This window comes from Microtus pennsylvanicus, chromosome 14 (genome assembly GCF_037038515.1).
Source record: "Microtus pennsylvanicus isolate mMicPen1 chromosome 14, mMicPen1.hap1, whole genome shotgun sequence".
Taxonomy (NCBI): domain Eukaryota; kingdom Metazoa; phylum Chordata; class Mammalia; order Rodentia; family Cricetidae; genus Microtus; species Microtus pennsylvanicus.
Genome location: NC_134592.1, coordinates 12,634,021 through 12,656,656, shown reverse-complemented (window position 1 = coordinate 12,656,656; position 22,636 = coordinate 12,634,021). Strand labels below are relative to the sequence as shown.

The window sequence follows — 22,636 nt, the reverse complement described above, 5'->3', positions numbered from 1 at the left end:
CAAGTAGCTGGTGCCACAGGCACAAGCCCTGTCTGTGCCTGGTAAGCATGTGATTTTAAAGTAGCTTCTTTCTGAAGCTCCGAGCAGCGATTTTGTCATCCCCCAGGTCATTACCATTCACTCTTGCAGCAGCGTGGCGTCTGCTCTTGTTTTCTCAAGTAGTTTTATGGGTATATTATTAGTCATTAAAGGGAATATTTTACCAACTTTGGATGAATTTTTTTGCAAAGGACTTGTTCTGCAATATATGCTCTTTAAGGGGCAGGAAAGTAGCTTTTTGCAACAGTTAACACTTTGTATAGGTGGTTTGCTTTGCTACTTAGTTGTAAGGGCATGAAGAAATTATTTACTTTCACTTAAACAGTTTCCTTGTATGCACATTTACTGCAGTACTTACATTTTGTGGCTATTATAAAATCAGAGATAATGTGTGTAAGTCGCTCAACATTAAGCCTGCTGTGTAGTCACTTAACAGTGATGGGTTTAGTTACATTCATTTGTATGTAAGAGCTGTGTGTTGTACTAATGGTTAATTGAATCTTCCCACTGTAGATTCAATTACTCATATTTTTACTCATTTAGGGTTAATTGAGCAAAAATAACTGATAATACTAATGTAGGAATGTTATGTCAATATTCAGTTTCAGTTACTAGTCTTCAAGAGGTATTACTGTTTTCAAGGTAGAGTCAGTATTTTGTAAAGAGTGGCTTAGACTTTATTATCAAAGCAGGAAGGTATGATTATGTTTGGGAGGGAGGTGGTGAGAGTTGTATTCTACAGTTGATGCGTTGGTTGTGTGACCTGAGTCTGTGTGCAGGACTGATTCATCTGGTTCTGCTCTGCAGAAGCATCAGCAAGTTCTAGATTAGGAGCACTGAAAAGCTACGATTGATATTAATAAGCTTTACTTTTTATGAAGAATTCTTTAAAATTAGCTTACTTTAAAAATTAATGCAGGTACACAATAAAGTCAGTTATAAATGTTTAAAAAATGAAGACTAAACTTCCTCCCTCTAAGGCATTCTGTTATTAAATCATTATATGTGCTCACATTGACACAGTGATTCAAAGCTCCTGGAATTGCCAGTCACACACACCCCAGTATCTACAGTGCTCGCCGGTTGGCTGTCTGCATTATGTGAATAGGATGCTCAAAGACACATGTGTACTTTTCACTTACAGCTTCTCTTTAGGTCACTTTATAGCTGTTTAAGTAGAGCGACCTCACTTCCAAAGTTGTTTTCTGGGCAGGAGTGGCGGTTGGTACACGCCTTTAATCCCAGCACTGGAAGTAGAGGCAGGCAGGCAGGCAGGCCTCTGTGAGTTTTGAGGCTACATAGTGAGATCTTATCTCAAAAAATTAAAAAAAAATGTGTTCCATTGCTAAGTTCCCTGTGATATAAGCTGATGGTGTTTCTGGTCATTTGTTATGCTACAGGATGCTGCAGTTGTACAGACAGGATGATTGCTAGCAGTGAACTGAGGTACCAAAGATGTTATCATTTACAGATTTGATAGATAGTGCCAAATTGGTGTACCTTTTTTCTTCATTCTCTTAGCAACCCAGTGTATTTTCTGACTTGGAATTTGAGTAATCTGTAGCTGAAACCATCAACTTGACAATAATTTTAATTTGTATTTGTATTGAGCCTGTTTGCTGCAAGCATTCAGGATGTATTGGTAATGAAAGAAGTCAGGTGAAGCACACATAGGTAATATACTCGGTCTGTTACCTAGCAGCAACGCTGAGAAATGTCTATTTTGTGAGGAAAGAAAACGAGAGTAATAATGTCCTCCTGAATCCACTTTACCTTGCTCAGCCTATGTCCTTGGCCTCATAAATGTTGTGTAGAATTTTGAAAATTCAAAGAGAAAAGCATACCCATTACAGTTAGGTAAAAATATTTAGGAAGCAAGATTATAATGGAAGAGAAAAGTAAGGCTCCTGTGCTGTCTGAGGAGCTGGGAACACTGATTTAAATGTGAACAAGAAATGCCATTGTGAACTTGGGATACACTTTTCCTTTAAAATTAGCCTACTGTCTAGCATCAAGGGCAGTGACAGCCAGGAAGTTTGGACTTCCAAATAGTCATGTTCAGCTAAAAAGAAACAAGGTTTCCTGTAGAAGTGTGACTGAGGTTTGTAATAGGAATGGGGAAGGGGACCTGGAACATCTTGTCCAAGGCTTCTGGACCTTGTCTCAAAAGGGCATGTTGGCAACTTGAAGGACTTTTATAGTTTGGCAGATGTGACATACTTTGTATTGAGACACTGTTGTTATCTACAGAGTTCATGCTGGAGAACCACTCAGTTGAGTTACAAAGAAATCTTATGTTTTAAGGAAGTTTGTGGTTTTGTTTTGGGTCACATTTATAGCACCTTAGGTGCATGTGTGTTGCATGCTCCAGATTGTCATGTTCAAAAATGAAAGAGCATTCCTGAGCTTCTGGAGCTGGCCTTTGCTCACAGGGACACCAAGGGAAGGGAGTTAAAGCAGAGACAAAACCAGGGTTGCTGCTGCTGGCTAAATCCCAGCCAAGGGCATGGCTGCTGCTTTGCACATGGTAGATAGTGGTGGAGCTGATCCACTTCTGCTGACAGCAGCCACTGGAGAGACTCTTCTGTCCCCAGTTACCGAACCAGTGCCAAGTCCTGAGACTCCAGTAACTTTTGTCTGTACTTACTGTGCCCCTCCTGCAAGGGGTGGTAACTTACTTTAGCTGCTGTGTGTTCATGGCAGCCTTTGGCAGTGAATGGCAGCACCCGAGAAAGCACAATTTAAGTACAGCGTCCAAAACAAAAAAACTACAGGAACATTATAGGGTCACCTTTAACAAATTCAAATTTACAGGACAGACAGCAGAGGGTGAGGGAAGGCATAGGGAGGTGGCACTCAGATCAGGATTTGCTTTTGGGTCCTGAATAGCAGAGTCCTCATGTAAAATGAATCCTTTGGAGACTGGGGAGACTGGAATTCTTGATGTTGTTGAAATGATTAATTTTGTTAGGTTATGATAGATGGTGGATGTTTCATATGAAGTTCTATGATATCTGCTGTAAGATGGTTTTAGGAGGGGCTGGTGGAGTAGACCCTGTGTCGACAGCTGTTGCAGGGGTGAGTATCGTGTGGCTCCGAACTGTGTCACTGTGCCGTTCATCAGTTCTGAAATTCCTGTAGGAAGCTGCTGTTAAAGCCAGGTGTGCTGCTTCTGTGAATCCGCCCGTCCTTGTCACTTCTTTTCTCTTTGTTGGCTTTTGTCTACTTTTCCTTATAATTTAAAGGGTTCTTTCAGTAATGTGAAACAAACCTTTTGTCATGTTTTGCAGATAGTTTTCATTTGTCTTTTGAGTTCATGGTGCTTTTCCTTTTGTTTTTTATAACCTGTGGTTGAATTTCCATTTTTATTTTGTCAATTTATTATTTTTCTTTATGGCTTAAGTGTTTTTGTGTGTTTCTTATGCAAAGCTTTTTTTCAAAGACTGAAAAGTTCTTTCATGTTTTCATGATGTTTTAAACGACTCCAGCACATTTTCATTGTATAGACGTTTTCATTTTCCTAGCATATTTGAGGATATCCTCTTTAGAGCTGGGCTTCCAGCCTGTATCAGGACGAATGCTCAGTAGCTCTTCTGGAAAGATATTGATAGATTGAACCAGGATTCCCCAGAGGAATAGCTGTGGACAGAGTTTACAGGAAGGTTCAGGAAAGGTGTAACACATCTGAGTTCTTTTTTAAAAGCTAAATACTTTGTAACGTATCAGTAATATTTTTTTCTGCTGTAGACCCGTATTAGTAATATTGAGTAGCTAACTAATTGTCAAGAAGGTTTAGCATTTACTTTCCCCAAACAAACATATTAACATTTTCCTTTGTGTTAAGATAAGGAGTAGGGCTCCTCCCTGAAGGCAGCATCTCAAACTTGCCCTTTCCCACCCTGCCCCTGTGAAGAATGGAGCAGTGGCCTCCTCACTGGGGGGTTGTTCTGGGAAACCTGTAGGCATCTCTGGGTAGATTATCTACTGCATGCATCAACTTAGAAGGAGAAGTGCATGTGCAGGCCTGGCAGAAGTCTTCCCTCTGAGGGGAAAGTGGTTGCAAGGAGGTGGCTTATATGGTGTGTGTTCCCAATTCAATATGAGTTCTGCTGTTGATTTTTAGAAATAGGTTAAGTTGAAATATATATACTACATTTTAAATATTTTTTTACAAAATTTTTATAGTCTAATGTTAATTTTCTAATACAAGTGAAAAATAGGACTAGAAAACCTTTTTTCTTCTGCCGATACCCACTTCCCTTTCCCAGGATTTGCAGTGTGAGTGTCACCTAGCTCTTCCCAGCTTAGGTGTGAAGCACAGTAGGTGTGACAGTCGTTGAAGACCCATCACAGTTTGCTCAGCTTAGTGCTTTCAGGAAGAAATCTATGACGTTCCGGGGTTGTCAGCTCCAGAGCTTCCTTCTGTAGTCGCAGTTTGATACTCACTTGGTTTATGTTACAAAAGATACCATCTAGCCATGGATATTTGCTGTCCTTTGATTGATATGAGTGAGTCTCCCCTAAAACTAGAACACTGTCTTGTGCCCCAATGGGATCCTAGTGCTTTCCTGTACTGTGGGTTTTTATGTCAGATAGTATTGGTAATCAGTGCTTTGCTTTGCTTCTCTTCTCTTCTCTTCTCTTCTCTTCTCTTCTCCTTTCCTTTCTTTCTCTCTTCCTTCTCCTCCCTCCCTCCCTCCCTCCCTCCCTCCCTCCCTCCCTCCCTCCCTCCCTCCCGTTCTTTTTTTAATCATTACTGAGAATTTCTTTTTTGTGGGGGTGATGGGGAGTTTTGAGACAGGGTTTTTCTGTGTAGTTCTGGCTGTTCTGGAACTTGCTCTCTAGACCAAGCTGGCTTTGAACTCTCAGCCTGTCCCAGCCTCCCAAGTGCTGGGATTAAAGGTGTAGCCACCTTGCCTGGCTTTACTGACGATTCTTACAGGTTTGTCTCAGTTGTACATTTGTGAGAACAAACCCTGTTGGTGGCTTGTGGCTCTGTGAACTCAGTCTCTGTGTGTGACTTTTACATGTCTCTGAGCACTGCTCAGAGGCATCTGCCGGCTTCTGATTAGCTTGCTTCCTTGTGAGAGAATTGTGTCTAGATATGTTGCTTTCAGATTGTTCCTGATAGAGTTTAGCAAAAGGAGTGAGGGAGTTCTTTGCTGACTTAACTATGCCATTTCTTCTGAAACAAGTAATTAAATTACTTAATCCCCAAGAAGTTTAAAGTACATATGAGCCAGTGGGGCTGTGGATATGATGAGGTGAGGAAAAACATGGTTTTGGTTTTACCTGAATCATTCACTCAGTAATTTATATGTATTTTAAACCCAATTTTTAAGATGCCACAGAGGAAGTCTTTATTACTCTTTAAAAAATATTTTATTTTTAAATTCTTTAAAAAATTATTTATTTTTCTCGTCTATGCATTGGTGTTTTGCCTACATGTGCATCTGTGTGAGGGTGTCAGATCCCTTGGAGCTGGAGTTACACACAATGGTGAGTTGGGAATTGAACCCAGGTACTCTTACCACTGAGCCATCTCTCCAGCCTCAAGGGGTCTTTTATTGAAGCCTTCTGGTGCAGTCATTTGTGGGTACCAGAGCAGTGCACTGAAAATGAACAAAGTGAGGCACAGCAGAAAGTCTCACAAATGCAGCCTCTGAGAACTTGCATCATGGGAAGATGTACCACTCTTCTCCATGCCCTGGGCAAGATTTGATCTCATGGCTGTCTGCAGCTGCCCATTGTCTTTAAAAAACAGTTCTGTCAAAGGTTTAGAAATGTCTCTTACCTGGAAGATTGTTGGCTCTTCCCTGAAGCTGGTGGAATGGCACTGAATTCTAACTGATGTCTGCATGAAGCCAGCCATAGCTTACTGAGGCCAGAGGTTGTGTTCTATTTGGTTTTGGTTTTCTGGCCTTTCAGTTTCCCATGCTTTGGAATCCTTGGGCTTATTTGGTGTTTCTTGGTCAGCTGATTTGCTTTTCTTATAGAACTTAGACACCCAGACTAAGAGGTGACGAGCATGCCTTAGGCTGCCTGTTACGAATATCAACTGCTCCTGCTTGGCACTGCAGACTTGTTTTTTAAGGGGAGGGTAGCTTATATAGAGTTAAAACAAAAACAAATAAACAAAAAAAAAACCAAGTTATTCAGTTAAAAAAGTAAAGTTATTCTGCCTAAAAGTCAAGTTTAGTTGGGATCAGGGCTTGTGTCCACTCCCCCTTATCAGCACTGGGACCCGTTTGGCTTAGACCTGTGCAGGCCCAGTGCATGTTACCACAGCCTCTGCATTTGTAGGTGTGTCAGTCCTGTTGTGTGGATGTTTTTGTTTCCTTGGTGTGCTCCATCCCTGCTCTTACAGACTTTCTCCTTCATCTTCCACAAAGTAACCTGACCCTGAGAGGAGGGATTTGATGAAAGTATTTAGAACTGACTGTTTTGAGGTCTTTCATTCTCTGACCATTTTCCAGTTGCAGGTCTCTGTATTTGTTCCCATCTGCTGCAGGAGGAAACTTCTCTGATAATGGCTGAGCAAGGCACTGATCTGAGTATAGAAGAATGGTGTTAAAAGTAATGTTACTGTTACGTTCCTTTAGCATAGTAGTAGATTTGGTTTTCCCCTAGGTCCAAGGTTTATCTAGTCTCAGGTTCTTCTTGGTCACCTGAGCAGTGTCAAGCATGGGTTTCTTTTTGTGGAGTGGGTCTTAAATCCAGTAAGATAGTGGTTGGTTACTCCCACAACGCTGTACCACCCTTACACCAGCGTATGATGCAGGTGGGTCTCCATTGTAGATCAGAGGGTTTGTAGCAGGGTTGGTGTTTTCCCTTTCTCCTCTGCTGTCTTGCAGAGTACCTTCCAGTAGGGGTAATGGCTCTAGGTAGGTATCACTTGATTTCTCCATGTTTGATGAGTTATACAGGTTTTGTCTTCAACCATAGGGCCTGACCATCAGTTTGTGGAGAGCAACCAATTGCTTTGGCAATAGCTTGGGTTGTTTGGTGGTTTCCATGAACCACTTTGGCCAGGAACTCAATTAGATGTAACACATTCCTATCACTGGAGGTTTCACTTGGTGGCGAGAGACGTCTGACTGGGACTTTCTCTCCCTGGTTATGTGGTTATTCCATTTCTGTTTCTTTCATGTATGTATGTACTTTCAGAAGCTTCTACTGTAGTGGGTTTCCCTATGACTTCTCATACAGCCTTTAGTATTAGCTGTCCCTCCTCATATTTCCACCCCTCCCTTCTCTCGTTTCTTTCCTTTTCTGCTTAATCTTCCTGTCCCAGTCCCTCCTTACCCATCCATTCATCCATAATCTGCTTCTTTTTCCTTGGGAGACCTCTGCCCCTCAGTCTCATATACTATAACTTCTGTGGTTATTTGGTTATGGAACCCTTAAAAGCTAACATTCACATATAAGCTAGCGCATACCGTGTTTGCCCTTGGGGTGTGGGTTACCTCACTCAAGATGATTTTTTTCTAGCTATGGAGCTATTTACCTGTGAATGTCATGATTTTTTTTTAACAGCTGAGTAAGATTCCATTGTGCAAGTGTACCTACCACATTTTCTTTATCAATTTACCCACCGATACATCTAGAATGTTTCCACTTTTTGGCTTTCATGAACAGAACAGCACTGAATGTAGATTAGCAAGCCTAGCACTTAATATTCTCTCTCTCTCTCTCTCTCTCTCTCTCTCTCTCTCTCTCTCTCTCTCTCTTCAGTTTTTCAAGATAGTGTTTCTATGTAGCTTTGGAGCCTGTCCTGGAACTAGCTCTTGTAGACCAGGCTGGCCTTGAACTCAAAGAGATCTGCCTGCTTCTGCCTCCAGAGTGCTGGGATTAAAGGTGTGCCCCACAGCTGCCCGGCTCTATCACTTAATTCTTAAAAAAATTGTGGTTTGTTTTCTGGCACAGTGTGCTGTCAGTGCTGCAGCAAGGACAGCGGTCATTTAAGACTGCACAGACAAAGGATAGAACAGCAGCAATAATCTTCATTTTAACTTCAGGTGGGCGTTTGCTGTAAAGGTCATCATTATGGTAACACTGTCCAGTTAAAACTGGTGACTTTGTTAAAGGAGATAGGGCCTAGTCCTGTCTTCTGCTTTTTATGAGTGGAAGTTGATCCCTTATAAACTCATTCCCACCTCAGTGTGACTTGTGACAGTGACACTATGAAACATTTATGACTTTGGGTTCAAGATTGTTTATATTTATTTTATAGATGGTGTAATGGTTTGCTCTGTCTCTTTAAGAGACAAGCCACTCCCCCCAATTCTCCCCCACACAAACTGATCTTCAGCTTCCAGCCTGAGTCCCTGCCCCCCCCAGGCAGCTTCTGTCTCTCCCTTCTCCCCACTTTTCCCCTTCCTCTCCCTCTCCCCCTCCCTCCCTCCCTCCCTCCCTCCCTCCCTCCCTCCGTCTCTCTCTCTCTCTCTCTCTCTCTCTCTCTCTCTCTCTCTGCCTTTCTCTCTGATCTTCTTCCCTTCTCCCCTCTCCACTGCATAACCTACTAAATAAATATCCAACCTTACTCTGCATGGTATGCCTATCCATGTCTCTGTCTCTTGTCTACCGTGTGGCTCCTTGCCTGGGACTCGTGGCCCACTGTAGCCACTTGGGGAACTGCACCATCCCTGTCTGGGATTGGCTGTTCTTGGGACCTGCTGCCCTCCACTACTATGGAGATCTGCGGCATGGTCTCATGGTCCACTGCCTGCTGCAGCCAGTTTGGGGACCTGCAGCATTTTATTTAAACCATAACAGATGGACTATATGTTGAAAATGAATTCATACATATTACCAAAAAGGCAGCACAACATTGAAAAATGTGTTAAGAACTAGGCCAGTGGGAAGTTCTTTCTGACCTACGTATTCAGAGAACTGTTCTACTCTTGCTAAGTTTGTCAGTAACCTTCACATCCAAGATCCACATACATCTATCTTTCCATCATCTCTCATGATGTGTTCCTAAGCACACAGCACTGTTTCCAGGCACCCTTCGAACATAGCCAGCCTTCTACCCTCTGCTCTCTCTGACTCTGGTCGTCTCATAGCACAGGGTTCCAATAAAACCACATATGGAAGACTTACTTATTGAAGGTTCCAGGTTGAAGGTGAGCTGGAGGGAATGGAAGGACTTCATCTGTTGTGACAGGAGAGGCCAGATCTGGACAGCAAGTTGGACGTGGTGTAAGTGGTTTATGTACTTGTGTCTTAGAAAGAAAGGGGTTTTCTTTCTGAAACTTGTGTTCTCTTATACTAGGCTGTTGCATCATTTGCTGAGAATTACTGTTTAGAAAGGGCAATTGGGATTTCGGAGAAAAACAAAGGATTTGACATTAGTCATTTTAGAGAGCAGTGGCTGAGCCTTTAAAAGGATTGCTGCCACCCACTGCAGTCTGCTGTGTGCAGTGAGCTGGGCTTAGGAACTTGCATAGGAAAAGCAACCAGAACATTTTACTGTTTGTAGAAATTTGTTTAGTTCTTGCAGAGTACAATAGAGAATACAATACAATAGGTATTGTAGAGAAGATTGTTTCTGCATCTGGGGAGCTTATATACACAGGGAGGATTTGCTGTACGCTGCAAGAGGCACAGAGTCTACTTCACTAGCTGCTTTGAGAAAGGGAACAATTTCAATAAGGATGTACAGGAAGCATGTGGGAGGAAGGCTAGTGCAGAGGTGTTGGTACCGTGGTAATAGAAAGGCTTTAAGTTCTGGACGGAATGTGCTTCTGTACAGTATGAAACGGGTCAGAGAACTTTATGGCTTTAAAGAAAATTTCATGAAAATATATAACTCCCTAAAGGAGCTTATGTATACCTATTTTCGGGAAGATTTACGAGTTCATACAGTGTAGTGAACATCACACTGTGCTATGATTTCCCAGTGTGGCTGTGAATTGAATGACTTAGTGAGTGTAAGTGTCAATGTGTTCCATTCAGGCTTTTTTTACCCACTTTTCAGCTTAAAACACACACACACACACCCCAAATTTGAATCCAGGGCTTGAAAAATGCCAGTTATCTAAATACAGTATCATATTGTGATAAATATAGCCATTGAGATTTTAGATCTATTCACAAAACTTTATTTTAATATTCATAGGGAACTTTTTTGGACTGTTATCTGAAAAACTGAGGACCCATTTTATCGTCAGAACTGACTATTAATTAGGATATTGTTTCAGAAATAAAAGTTGATCTGCCGCTGAAACTCTCTTTGAATATGTATGGTTCCAAGCTTGCTTTTGTGTATTTAATAACTTTAGTACTATAATCACTCTGTTTACAATTAAATTTGGTGAATATGCTAATATAGAATGTAACAGTGGGTGATTTCAGCAAAGGGCAGTGTGGATTTGCATCTTGATGTGCTTTTCAGTTACATCTGCATTTCATTTAGAATCAAAGGGAAAAGAAACGGTTAGATTATGTAACAGTCATGTGATGATGAAACAGCTTTCTTCCTTCTGTTGCATAGGCTGTTACTGCTGTAGGTTTGAGTGGAGTGTACTGAAATTACATAGATTCAAACTTTCTTACAAGTTGGCTATTCTGTGTATTCCTTAGTAGAAACCTCCATGCTGGGATTGGCTTCATTATTAGAAGAGGCCTCTAACGTACTTATGTAGTTGTTTAATTGAAATGAGTGTCTGCAGTTCCTCAGAGCACTCACTAACACGTCAAGACAAGTATTTGTAGCTTTCTTATTTTCGTGAACATGGGTTCCTGGCTTAAGAAATGTCCTTTTCAGAAATTGTGTGCAAAGCAACAGTAGATTGACACACCTTGTTTCCCTGTTCTCAGAAACCAGGAGACTTCCTGTTATTCTTAACTAGAAAATAAGAGGGGTTTCCAATGCTGTGATGGTCAAACAGGGCCAGGAAGTGTGGTAAAGGGTCTAGATCTCAGAAAGAGCTGGCACAATAGTGCTCACCAAAGGTGTGCCTCCTGAAGTACATGCCAGGAAAGGGACATTAATGATGACAGGAAGAGGCTCTGTGGGCTCGTTTACTAGGTCAGAGGTCCGTGTTGGGTGTTAGTCCTCAGGAGCCATGCACCTTCTTCTTTGAAACAGGGTCTCTTACTAGAATTAGGCTAGCCTAGGGAGCTCCAGGGATCCACTTATGTCTGTCTCCTCTGTGCTGGGATGACCAGACATGCCACAGCAGCCAGCCTTTTCACCTGCATCCTAGGGGTTAAACGTAGGGCTTCATGCTTTCGTGGCAAGTTTGTTACTGGCTGAGCTCTCAGCCTGAGGCTGGTTTCTTTTAATGGAAATAGTATTTCAAGAATATAATTCAGGGGAGGGGAGAGGATGGGAGGGGAATGGAGAAAAATATGTAACTCAATAAAAACAATTTAAAAAAATATCAAACCATAAAAAAGAATATAGTTTATATGCTAGGGAATATGTGTATTAAGTTACAGGGTTGGTTGTTTCTACACTTTTTTTGTGAGTGGGGTTGCTAAATATGAAGGCTTGTGTATGTGTGTGTATGTTTTTCATAAAAGGTAATTTCAAGTACAGTTATGTTTCTTTTTTAAAAAATATTTATTTATTTATTATGTATACAATATTCTTTCTACGTATATGCCTGCAGGCCAGAAGAGGGCACCAGACCTCATTACAGATGGTTGTAAGCCACCATGTGGTTGCTGGGAATTGCACTCAGGACCTTTGGAAGAGCAGGCAATGCTCTTAACTGCTGAGTCATCTCTCTAGCCCCCAGTTATGTTTCTTTAGACAGCATCTGTCTTTGTAGCCTAGGCAGGCTCTTAACTCTTGATCCTTTTGCTTTTGACTTTAGCACTAGGCTTTAGTCATACACCTACGTCTAGTTCAAGTACAGCATTTTAAACCATACCTCTCATTTCTGTCTCCTTTTCACATTTGTGAATTTAAGGAACAAAGGAATAATATGTTAAAGATGTCACCTAATTATAGCAGTCCTCTGTTAGCCCAGGGGAGTCATTCCAAGATCCTAGTGGATCCTGGAAACCATGCTGGTAGTGGAGCCTATACACACTGCTGACCAGTGCATATAATATGGATCCAACTTCAGCTTATAAGGTGAGTGGAGTCAGGGTAATGGTAGTAACCAAGATCAGAGCAGTCAGCAGAGTGTCCGATAAGAGAGGTGCTTGTGGTTTCCGTGTCTCTGACGTCTATCTCTTCTTGTGAGATGGGCATGTTGTGTCCTTAATGAGATTAATGCTGTGAATGACCAAGCGTTGTGAGGTAGTGGAGAGCCCTAGACTGTGTCACTTAAACACAAGCACTGTGGTATATCACAGTCACTTTGGTAACTGAGATGGCTCCCATAACTCTGGAAGGAAGGGCAGCAAACATAGTGGGCATGCACTAGACAAAGGGGTGTCTAGACAAAGGTCTGGGCAGAGTGAGAGCTCTGGATGCATCCAGTACTTTGAATGGCACTCAGTATTAAACTTTATGAATTATTTCTGGAATATTGCATTTAGAATTTTGGACCTTGTCTGCCCGTGGATAACATGATAATCTGTGGAAGGATTAGTGAGAGGTTACTGGTCTCCGTGTGCCAGCCCACATTTATACACAGTATTCTGGGTTAACAGAACTACCGCACCCAGCTGGCACTTCTAGTTTACTTTGAAATAGCTATAGCTTAGTTTTTTGGGGGGGCAGGGTTGGGTAAGGAAATGTTTTTCTGAAAGGATATGTTGTGTTTATCCCATACCTTCCTCTCCCTTGCTCCTGGTGTCAGTTGAGTGGGCACGGCTTCCCAGTTGCAAATTGTTTTTGCTGTTCTCCCTTTTGTTCAGTCTTGGGTTCTCGAAAACCTAGTCTTCCTTGTGAAGCTCACTTGGTTGTAGCTGCAGCATCTTCTTGAGTCGGGTGTGTGCGTAAGATACACTGCTCTGAAGTTTTGAGAGTTGTATGTACCAGTCTTGTCGGTATCCACTTACATTGTGTTGTGGAGACAGGAACCATTTCCCAGTTTTGTTTTGAATGGTATGCTAGGGTTTGGAGTTTGCTCTAGTGCTTTCTTGTATGGTTTGGGGGTGTGAAGGGGAGTGAATTCAGGGAGGCTCAGTGTTGCTGCAGAGTTTCCTAGAATTAGTTTTTGGGTGTTTTAAGAGTGACATTCCTGGTCTTAATTATTACAGTAAGCTCCAGATAGCTGGCCCTAAGAATAAAGTTAAAAATAAGAGCCAATAGTTTTATTTGGAGAAACACACACACACACACACACACACACACACACACACACATACACACACCCTTTTTTTAAAACCACAAATCTGTATGAAATAATGCTGAGGTAGATTTAATTTATAGGATGGTATCTTTATTGCACATAGAAAGGAATTCTAGAAAGAACCATTTGTCCAGGCACTTGAGTTACAGAAAGGAGAGTTTTAAAGTCATTTAAAACTGTTTCGACAACTATAAGAAAATAATCAAATAGGAAATTGCTGTGATTTGATAAAGCTGGGTGAAGTTGAGAAGAAATGATGTTAATGCTGGAGACTGCTGTGTGTTCGAGGTCATTCTTTTAGTGCAGTTGCCACCCCGGCACAGAAGTTAATCTCTTCTCAGTGTTTTGAGTCCTGGCTGCCGTGGCTGTTACCAAGATTCTGCTGGGCAAGATTTTGGCACAGAATTAAAGCACCTTGAGAGAACTGGTCTGAGGAAGTGCCAGCACCAAGTTTCTTTGCTTTGAAGATGATTTTCACCTTAGAGAAGGTTGAAATTTGGGAAAATGCACAGTGATTTTTAGGGAAAAGTTAGATTTAAAGATGTCCCCATCAGTTAATAAAGTATCTGCACTAGGGTTTCTAAAGGAACAGGACTGGTACAATGATGTATATAGGGGAGGCTGTGGTCCTAGTAGTTCAGCAGTGACTGTCTCCTGATGGAAAAGAAAAGACTGGATGAAGCTGGGCAGTGGTGACACACGCCTTTAATCCCAGCACTCAGGAGGCAGAAGCAGGCGGATCTCTGTGAGTCGAGGCCAGCCTGGTCCATAAGAGCTAGTTCCAGGATAGGCTCCAAAGCTACAGAGAAAACCTGTCTTGAAAAAACAAAAACAATAAAACAAAACAAATAAACAAAAAGACTGGATGTCTGAATAGTCCCTTTCAGACTAGTGTTGAAGTTCCGGGAAAGTCCTAAGAGAGCTGCTGGTCTTTAGTCTGAGTTGGAATCCTAAAGAAGTAGGTTTTAATACCAGCGAAGGAATGCCTTAGCAACAGGGTAGATGAACTTGCCAGTGATACTAATGGCAGGCAGACAAAAACAAAAGCTTCCTTCTTCCATGTTCTTTTACATGGGCTGTCACCAGAAGGTGTGGCTCTGATTTAGAGCAGGTCCCCCCAACTCAAACGGTCCAGTCAAGAAAAGCCCTTCATAGTGTGCCCAGTTGAGCTGCTTCAGTTTTACTTGATTCCAGATGTAGTTGACAACCAGGATTAACTATCACATTCCTATTTGCATATATGGAATTCGTGCATGTGTAGTGATAGTTGGAGGGCATTTGCTGAAAATTTTCAGTCTAATACTCTGTGTGTTGAGGGTGGGGGCTAGGGTTAGGGAGACAATCTAGCAGTTGAGAGCAAATACTGTTCGTGCAAAGGACCTGAGTTTGGTTTCTAGCACCCATGTCAGGTGACTCATAACAACCTGTAACTCCAGCTCCAAGGATCTCATTCTCCTGGCCTCCTCAGACACCCACACATACATTCTATATACATGATTTAAAAAATAAGAAAATAAAGCACTGTTTTTTTTTCTGCTTATTTTTATTTTGTGTATCTGGGCATTTTGCAACACCATGTGCATGCCTAGTTCCTGAGAAAGCCAGAAGACGGTGTGGAATTCCCTGGGACTAGAGTTATAGATGATGGTGAGCCACCATGTAGATGCTGGTAATTGGACCTGGAACATCTCAAGAGCAGCCAGTGCTCTTAACCACCGAGCCACCACTTCAAACTCAAGAAAACAAATCTTTTAATAAAGTGTGTTTAGGGCCGGGCGATGGTGGTGCACGCCTTTAATCCCAGCACTCGGGAGGCAGAGGCAGGCGGATCTCTGTGAGTTCGAGACCAGCCTGGTCTACAGAGCTAGTTCCAGGATAGGCTCCAAAGCCACAGAGAAACCCTGTCTCGAAAAACCAAAAAAAAAAAAAAAAAAAAAAAAGTGTGTTTAGTATATCTGGGTTCAGAATGTGGCATCTTAACAGACCCCATTTGAAATAGCATTCTAAGTGTTGCAGGCCAGGCTTTTCAGTCACTCCCATCTCTCTGCTTTGTCTTCTGGTGTTTTTAGGGAAACCTTTGAGTTAGTATTTATAGAAAGAAGAACTTGAAGTCATGCAACTTACCCTTATGTACAGAAAATTGTAGATTATGCAGTGAGTTATACCTGAGTGCATTTGAAGCTTAGGGAGATATGCTTTGATCAGGACTTCCCATCTAGCCAGTTACATCCTTGGGGGGCAGTCATGCTCTTCCCCAGTAAAACTGTTTCCCCAGAACATTCTGTTACACTTGTGCTGGTGACAAAAGTGAGCGAGGGAGAATTGGATGGTGGAGACTGGAGCTAGCTGGTAGTGTGTACCACTTCTCTGCTGAGCCTCTGTCCTCGTGTAAGTGGTGCTGGTGCAGTGTTCCTACTCAGCACCTCGAGTGCCACAAACGTCCTGTCCTTCCCCCTTGGGCATACCTAATTGGGATTGTAGTCTGTGCTTGGATTTAGCCTGTCCCTACTACTTAGGATCTCTTGGCTGCATTACGAGGTGTTGTGCATTCTAATTGCATATCTTCCCTCAGTTGCATAAAACAGTTCTTGTTTTGTTGTTACTAAGTAGTATTTTAGTTACAGATGGTATGCCACTGGAACTTAAGGTGCTTTCCATAATTGCATTATATTTATGGTTTCCTATTCAAAGCTTAGCGACAATCAAATAGGATCCTAGCTGTTACAGACCAGAATTAGTAGACATCCTTCTCTTTAGTCTTGGGCACTCCTTGCTGAGTAGATGCTTTCTGTAGGGGAATGTTTTGAACACTTCTAAGGTTATGATTGTGAGCAAAATTGCTTTGTTATTACAGAGAAAATGCCACGTGCAAAAGCAGCTCAGGCTGGAAGACAGGGTCCTGCAAAGAGGCGCCTTGCAGAGCAGTTTGCTGCTGGGGAGATCATAACCGACATGTCTAAAAAAGAATGGAAACTAGGACTGCCCATTGGCCAGGGTGGCTTTGGCTGCATATATCTTGGTAAGTGTGTGGTGATTACTAGTCATCAGTATAAAGACTCAAATGTTTCTTATGAAATAGTTTCTCATTTAAGCTATTGCAAGGTGCTGTTGATTATCTGCGTTGAGATTGTGTGGTTGATCATAAGATCACCTCTGGTATATAGATAGAAGATGGCTCATTTTATTATAGAAAAAATTAAAATGCTATGATAATTGTTACTGGTAAACACAATATCCTAAGAGTCTTAGGATTTCTACACAGTCTAAGTTATCTTGAGACTGGAAAGGTGTATCTGTCCTTTTTCCTCCATATTAGACTTGACCTATGCTAGTTCTATTAGCCTGCTTATCTTGGGATAGTTGGAGACCAAGTTAGAATCCTGAACTTCTGTGAGTTTACTGAATTATCAACATTAAAAATGGTTTACGTGGGGCTGGAGAGAGATGGCTCATTGGTTCAGAGCCCTGACTGCTCTTCTAGAGGACCCAATTCCCAGCATCTACATGACAGCTCACAGCTGTCTGTAACCTCCAGTTCTACAGAACTTTTAGACATTATTTATTTCTGGCACAGGCTAGAAGAAGGGATTAGAGTTACATATGGTTGTGAGCCACCATGGATGGTAGGAATCGAGCTCCAGTCCCCTGGAGTAGCAACCAGGACTTCTAACAATTGCGCCGTCACTCTAGCCGTAACAGTTTCAGTTTAGAACAGTTGACATAAAATGAGATGTATAGCCATTTTTAAAAACCCACAACTGTAAAGATCTATAAAAATGTAGCTACTTAAGTGGTTTTCTTTCAAGTAGTTACTATAAAATGAAAACTTAATTTTTGTCCCTTTCCAGCAACATCTGACTAGGAGGGTCAGTACTACAGTGAAGGTTGATATCGCCTGGAAACTTGTTAGCATTGCCATTCTCGTACCCACCTACCCATGGTTCAGAGACTGGGGAAGGCCTGCGGAGCTGTTTGAATAGCTCTTTAGGTGGCTGGGTGCATACTGAGGTTTGAGAACCACACTGGGCTGACCCTGCTTTACTTCCGTGACTGGGAGCTCTGCTCTGCCCTTGGGCTTATAAAACAGCTTACAAACAGCACTTTGGTACCCTATCTTGTGTCCAAGCCTCCTGATGGAGATTGTACTTGCCTTTGGAAAAGTATACGCTGCTACTCTGGTTTGTTTAGAACCAGAGCTGTCCCAATGAAGTAGGCTATATTTATGTAAAACACGAAAACATAGCTGTTCATGAAATGATCACTTTGTTGTGATAAAATAACCCTTGGGGGTTGGGAGTGTGTGACAGCAAACACTGCCATTGTAGTTCCTGATTTTAGAGGGTTCAGTCCATGCTGTTTGGCCCCATGCCCCTGTGTTTCCATGTGTTTGGGCAGAGTGTCATGATGGTAGGCTCATGTGACAGGAGAGTCTCCTCTGATGCACTGGAAGTAGAAGGCTCCAGGGCAAGATTCCCCTGCTGGCTTCTATCACTGTGTCCTACCACTGTCTTCTCCAGCTGTGTCCTACTTCCTAAAATTTCTAGAACTTACCATCAGCTCTGTATGCTGCAGCCTTTTATGGGGTCACTTGCTCCTCATTCAATTACATTAATCATAGCAGCCGAATAATGTATTTCAAGCTTCCTCCTCTGAGGAGGTGCTGTGGTCACTGCAGGACTTTGGAGTTCATTAACAGAAACTTGTTGCTAAGTAGGTTGTTCATTTCTTCTCCCTAAAGTCTCTGCTTGAGCCACCATACTACCCTGTGCTCTTCATTACGGCATAGTAGTTTCTATTTCAGTGTCCTTGCTCTTATGACTTATATGAGTTTGGAACTTGCTTTGTGTGTATGCTTGATGTTTTATTTCTATCATTAGAATGTGCCATCAAGTTGTTAGTATTTTTAATACTTTTTTTATTGATACTATTGAGATCTCCCCTCCTCTCCCCTCCCCACTTCAGCCCTCCCTCAAGGTTCCCATGCTTTCAGTTTACTCAGGATATCTTGTCTTTTTCTATTTTCTACTTCCCATGTAGATTTGATCTATGTAAGTCTCTCTTAGTGTCCTTAATTGTTGTGTAGTGGTTTGTAGGCTGGCTTTCTTTGCTTTATGTTTAAAAACCACCTATCAGTGAGTACATGTGATAATTGTCTTTCTGTATCTGTTACCTCACTAAAAATAATGTTTTCTAGCTCCATCCATTTTCCTGCAAAATTCAAGATGTCGTTATTTTTTTCTGCTTAGTAGTACTCCATTGTGTAAATGTACCACATTTTCCTTATCCATTCTTCAGTCGAAGGGCATTTAGGTAGTTTCTAGGTTCTGGCTATGACAAACAAAGCTGCTATGAACATAGTTGAGCACATGTCCTTGTGGTATGATTGAGCATCCTTTGGATATATACCCAAAAGTGGTATTACTGGGTCTTGAGGAAGGTTGTTGCCCAATTTTCTGAGAAATCGCCACACTGACATCCAAAGGGGCTGTACCAGTTTGCATTCCCACCAGCAATGCAGAAGTGTTCCCTTTACCCCACTTTCAGCCATTTTAGATTCCTCTGTTGAGAGTTCTCTGTTTAGGTCTGTATTCTATATTTTTTTATTGGATTATGTGTTCTTTTGGTGTCCAGTTTCTTGAGTTCTTTGTATGTTTTGGAGATCAGACCTCTGTCTGATGTAGGGTTAGTAAAGATCTTTTCCCATTCTGTAGGCTGTCGTTTTGTCTTGTTGACCGTGTCCTTTGCTTTACAGAAGCTTTTCAGTTTCAGGAGGTTGCATTTATTAATTGTTTCTCTCAGTGTCTGTGTTGCTGGGGTTATATTTAGGAAGTGGTTCCCTGTGCCAATGAGTTCAAGTGCACTTCCCACTTTCTCTTCTATAAGGTTTAGTGTGGTTGGCTTTATGTTGAGGTCTTTGATCCGTTTGGAGTTAAATTTTGTGCATCGAGATAGATATGGGTCTATTTTCATTCTTCTACATGTTGATATTCAGTTATGCCAGCACCACTTGTTAAATATGCTTTTTTTCCCCATTTGATATTTTTTGCTTCTTGATCAAAAATCAGGTGTTTGAAGATGTGTGGATTGATATCCAGGTCTTCTATTCAGTTCCACTGGTCCTCCTGTCTGTTCTTATACCAGTACCAGGCTGTTTTCAGTACTCTAGCTCTGTAGTAGAGTTTGAAGTCAGGGATTGTGATGCCTCCAGAAGTTCTTTTATTGTACAGGATTGTTTTGGCTATTCTGGATTTTTTGCTTTTCCATATGAAGTTGAGTACTGTTCTTTCGAGGTCTTTGAAGAATTTTGCTGGGATTTTTATGGGCATTGTGTTGAATCTGTAAATTGCTTTTGGTAAGATTGCCATTTTTACTATGTTAATTCTGCCTACCCAAGAGCATGGGAGATTTTTCCATTTCTTTCTTCAAAGATTTAAAGTTTTTGTCATACAAGTCTTCCACTTGTTTGGTTAGAGTTACTCCAAGATATCTTATGCTATTTGTGGCTATTGTGAAAGTTTTTGATTCTCTGATTTCTTCCCCAGCCCTTTTATCATCTGTGTACAGGAGGGCTGCTGATTTTTTTGAGTTCATCTTGTATCCTGCTACATTGCTGAAAGTGTTTATGAGTTGTAGAAGTTCCTTGGTAGAATTTTTGGGATCACTTATGTAAACTATCATATCATCAGCAAACAGTGAGAATTTGACTTCTTCTTTTCCAATTTGTATCCCCTTGATCTCCCTTTGGTGTCTTATTGCTCTAGCTTAGACTTCAAGAACTATGTTGAATAGATATGGAGAGAGTGGACAACCTTGTCTTGCTCCTGATTTCAGTGGGATCGCTTGGAGTTTATCTCCATTTAGTTTGATGTTTGCTGTTGGCTTGCTATATATATTGCCTTTATTATGTTTAGGTATGTTCCTTGTATCCCTTCTCTCTCCAAGACCTTTATCATGAAGGGATGTTGTATTTTGTCAAAAGCTTTTTTGGCATCTAATGAGATGATCATGTGGTTTTTATTTTTCAGCTTGTTTATGTGGTGGATTACATTGACAGATTTTCATATGTTGAACCATCCCTGCATCTGTGGGATGAAGCCGACTTGGTCATGGTAGATGATGGTTCTGATGTGTTCTTGGATTTGAGTATTTTTAATACTTAACAAACAATCTGTGACTTAGGACTTTGTTCTCTGTGTAGAGAAGGAGGATTTGCTTCAAGATTGATGCCTTCATTGCTGTGTACACTGATACATTGAAGCTGCCCGATGTGTTAGCATTTGTGTATAATGTCTGAACTTGGAAGCATTGAATCTCTCTCCATTTTGGTTTTACACAGAGCTTGTTGCTTTCCTTTTACAAAGCTGAGCTTCGGGCAGGGCTTGCACATGTTTATTCCCTTTATCCTCTTTTTTTTTTGCCTTTAAAAATAAAAAAAAAAAATCTATATTTTGTCTTTGATTTTTTTGGTTTGGGTTTGGGTTTGATTTTTCAAGACAGGATCTCTCTCTCTATAGCTCCAGCTTTCCTGGAATTCAGTCTGTAGACCAGGCTGGCCTGGAACTCACAGAGATCAGCCTGCCTCTGCCTCACAAGTGCTGGGGTTAAAGTGTGCACCACTATGCCTTTAAAAGGGTTTTCTTAAAGAGTTTTAAAGTGATAGTAGTATAGTCTTGACAAGAATGGATGAGAGCACAAATAATGGCCTTACTACCAATAACCTTCGTCACGTGAGAGAAAAGAGTGGGGACTCTGGAGAGCAGCATTTTCTCATCACTTTGAGAGTATATGACATCTTTTTCCAAAAACATGACTTGGGTTTAAAATATGTTTTTAAATAGTTTTGGGTGGCATGATTCTTCCCTTTCATGAACATCATCCTTTATTTTTGTTATGATGCCTCCCCCACACACGTGAATTCTTTTCTCAGTTGCAGGGTAAACCTCCTTGTTGACACGACATAGCTCTTGTCTTCTTTGTGTCTGGCATAGTGTGTGCGTGTGTTGTGGAGAAACATTGTGTCTCTTCTCACTGGAGTGTGCAGTAGTACTGGTATGCTATCTTCATGTTCATGTTTGTTAAAGATTCTGAACCTGCCTTATTCCTAATTCAGCATCTAAGTGCTGTTCCCTGGGGCTGTTCTTAGGGAGCTCAGAGCTCTTCTTCACTGAGTGAGTGTTTCTAGAAGCTGGTGCTTGTCCTGTGTTTGAAGTGCTTTGGCTGCAACTCTTCTTTGGTTTTATTTTCTGTTTTCTCAGTCTGCCTATCTTCTGTTCCGAGGTAGGGGTGCCTTTGCGATCTGTCCTAGCATTTCTTTTCTCTCTCTGTTTGTTCCTTAGGAGATTTCTAAATAAATAATGTGAGGCTCTAAATAAATAGTCTCTTCATTTAAACTGTGCTGGAGACTGAACCTAGACCTCACCTATGCAGGGATGGATGTGCTATTCTACTGAACTAGATCCTCAACCTGATAGGTAGCATTTCTCAGCTAATCACTAAGACTTTGAGACATATATGCAGTGGTGACTAAGATCTGTATCAGCAGCTTTGTGTTATTATGGTCAGACACCCTAAAGGGGAGGATTTGCTTTGGCTCACAGACCTTGAGTCTAGAGTTGCAGCTCATACATATGAGGGGAACCTGGTAATGGCAGGAGTGGAGGACAGCTATCCACAGTGCAGCAGACCAGGATGCAGAGAGTGTTGGTCTGAACTAGGGGGGGCTGTAACTGTCAGAGGTCCTCAGCCAGTAACCTGCTTCCTTTTCAAGGGTACCATCAAATGAGCATAAGTGTTCAAAATACAAGTCTGGGGACATTTTAGTTTCAAACCATAGCAACATCTGAACTTGGATTAGTAAGTGTCCTAAACAAGATACCCCAAAGTACTCTCCTGCATTTCTCCACTTGCAGCTTTTGATGCAGTTTTGTGCCCAAACCCTAGAAGCGTCTCTTCCTCTGCATCCTGGTCCTGCATCGAGGTCCTGTTAGCTGCCTTTTGAGTCTATGATCACAGTCTGCTAGCACCACCTTGGTGGGCCCATGCAGTTGTCAGAGCACACTCTGCCCCACCTATTATACTATCAAATCTCTTCGTTGCTCTGCCTGCTTCTGTTCTTGGCTTGCCTGCACACAGTTCTTCCAAGCAGCCCCATCAAAGTTGGGTTATGCTAGTCCTTTTGGCAAAACCTTGGAGGCTTCCTGTCTCTGTTACAGCAGCAGTCCTAACCTTGATATTGTTAAGCCCTTCATGTTTGATCCCTGCTGCTTTTTAATGGGTATTCTGCCCTTTTTATATCATAGTCTTTCTCTGTCCATTGGTGTCCTGGCTTTACAAATGCTTGT

General features: G+C 41.7%; 1 protein-coding gene across 4 annotated transcripts in view; it reads left to right on the top strand.

The window, feature by feature from the left end:
- The window catches only part of Vrk1 (VRK serine/threonine kinase 1), a 70,363-nt gene that overhangs the window by 13,236 nt on the left and 34,491 nt on the right, over positions 1-22,636 (top strand). For all 4 annotated transcript variants that reach the window (XM_075947757.1, XM_075947756.1, XM_075947759.1 and 1 more), the window contains exon 2: positions 16,150-16,314. In XM_075947757.1, coding sequence (XP_075803872.1) covers positions 16,155-16,314 — 160 coding nt within the window. In that variant the 5' untranslated portion in view covers positions 16,150-16,154. The remainder of the gene's footprint in view (positions 1-16,149; positions 16,315-22,636) is intronic.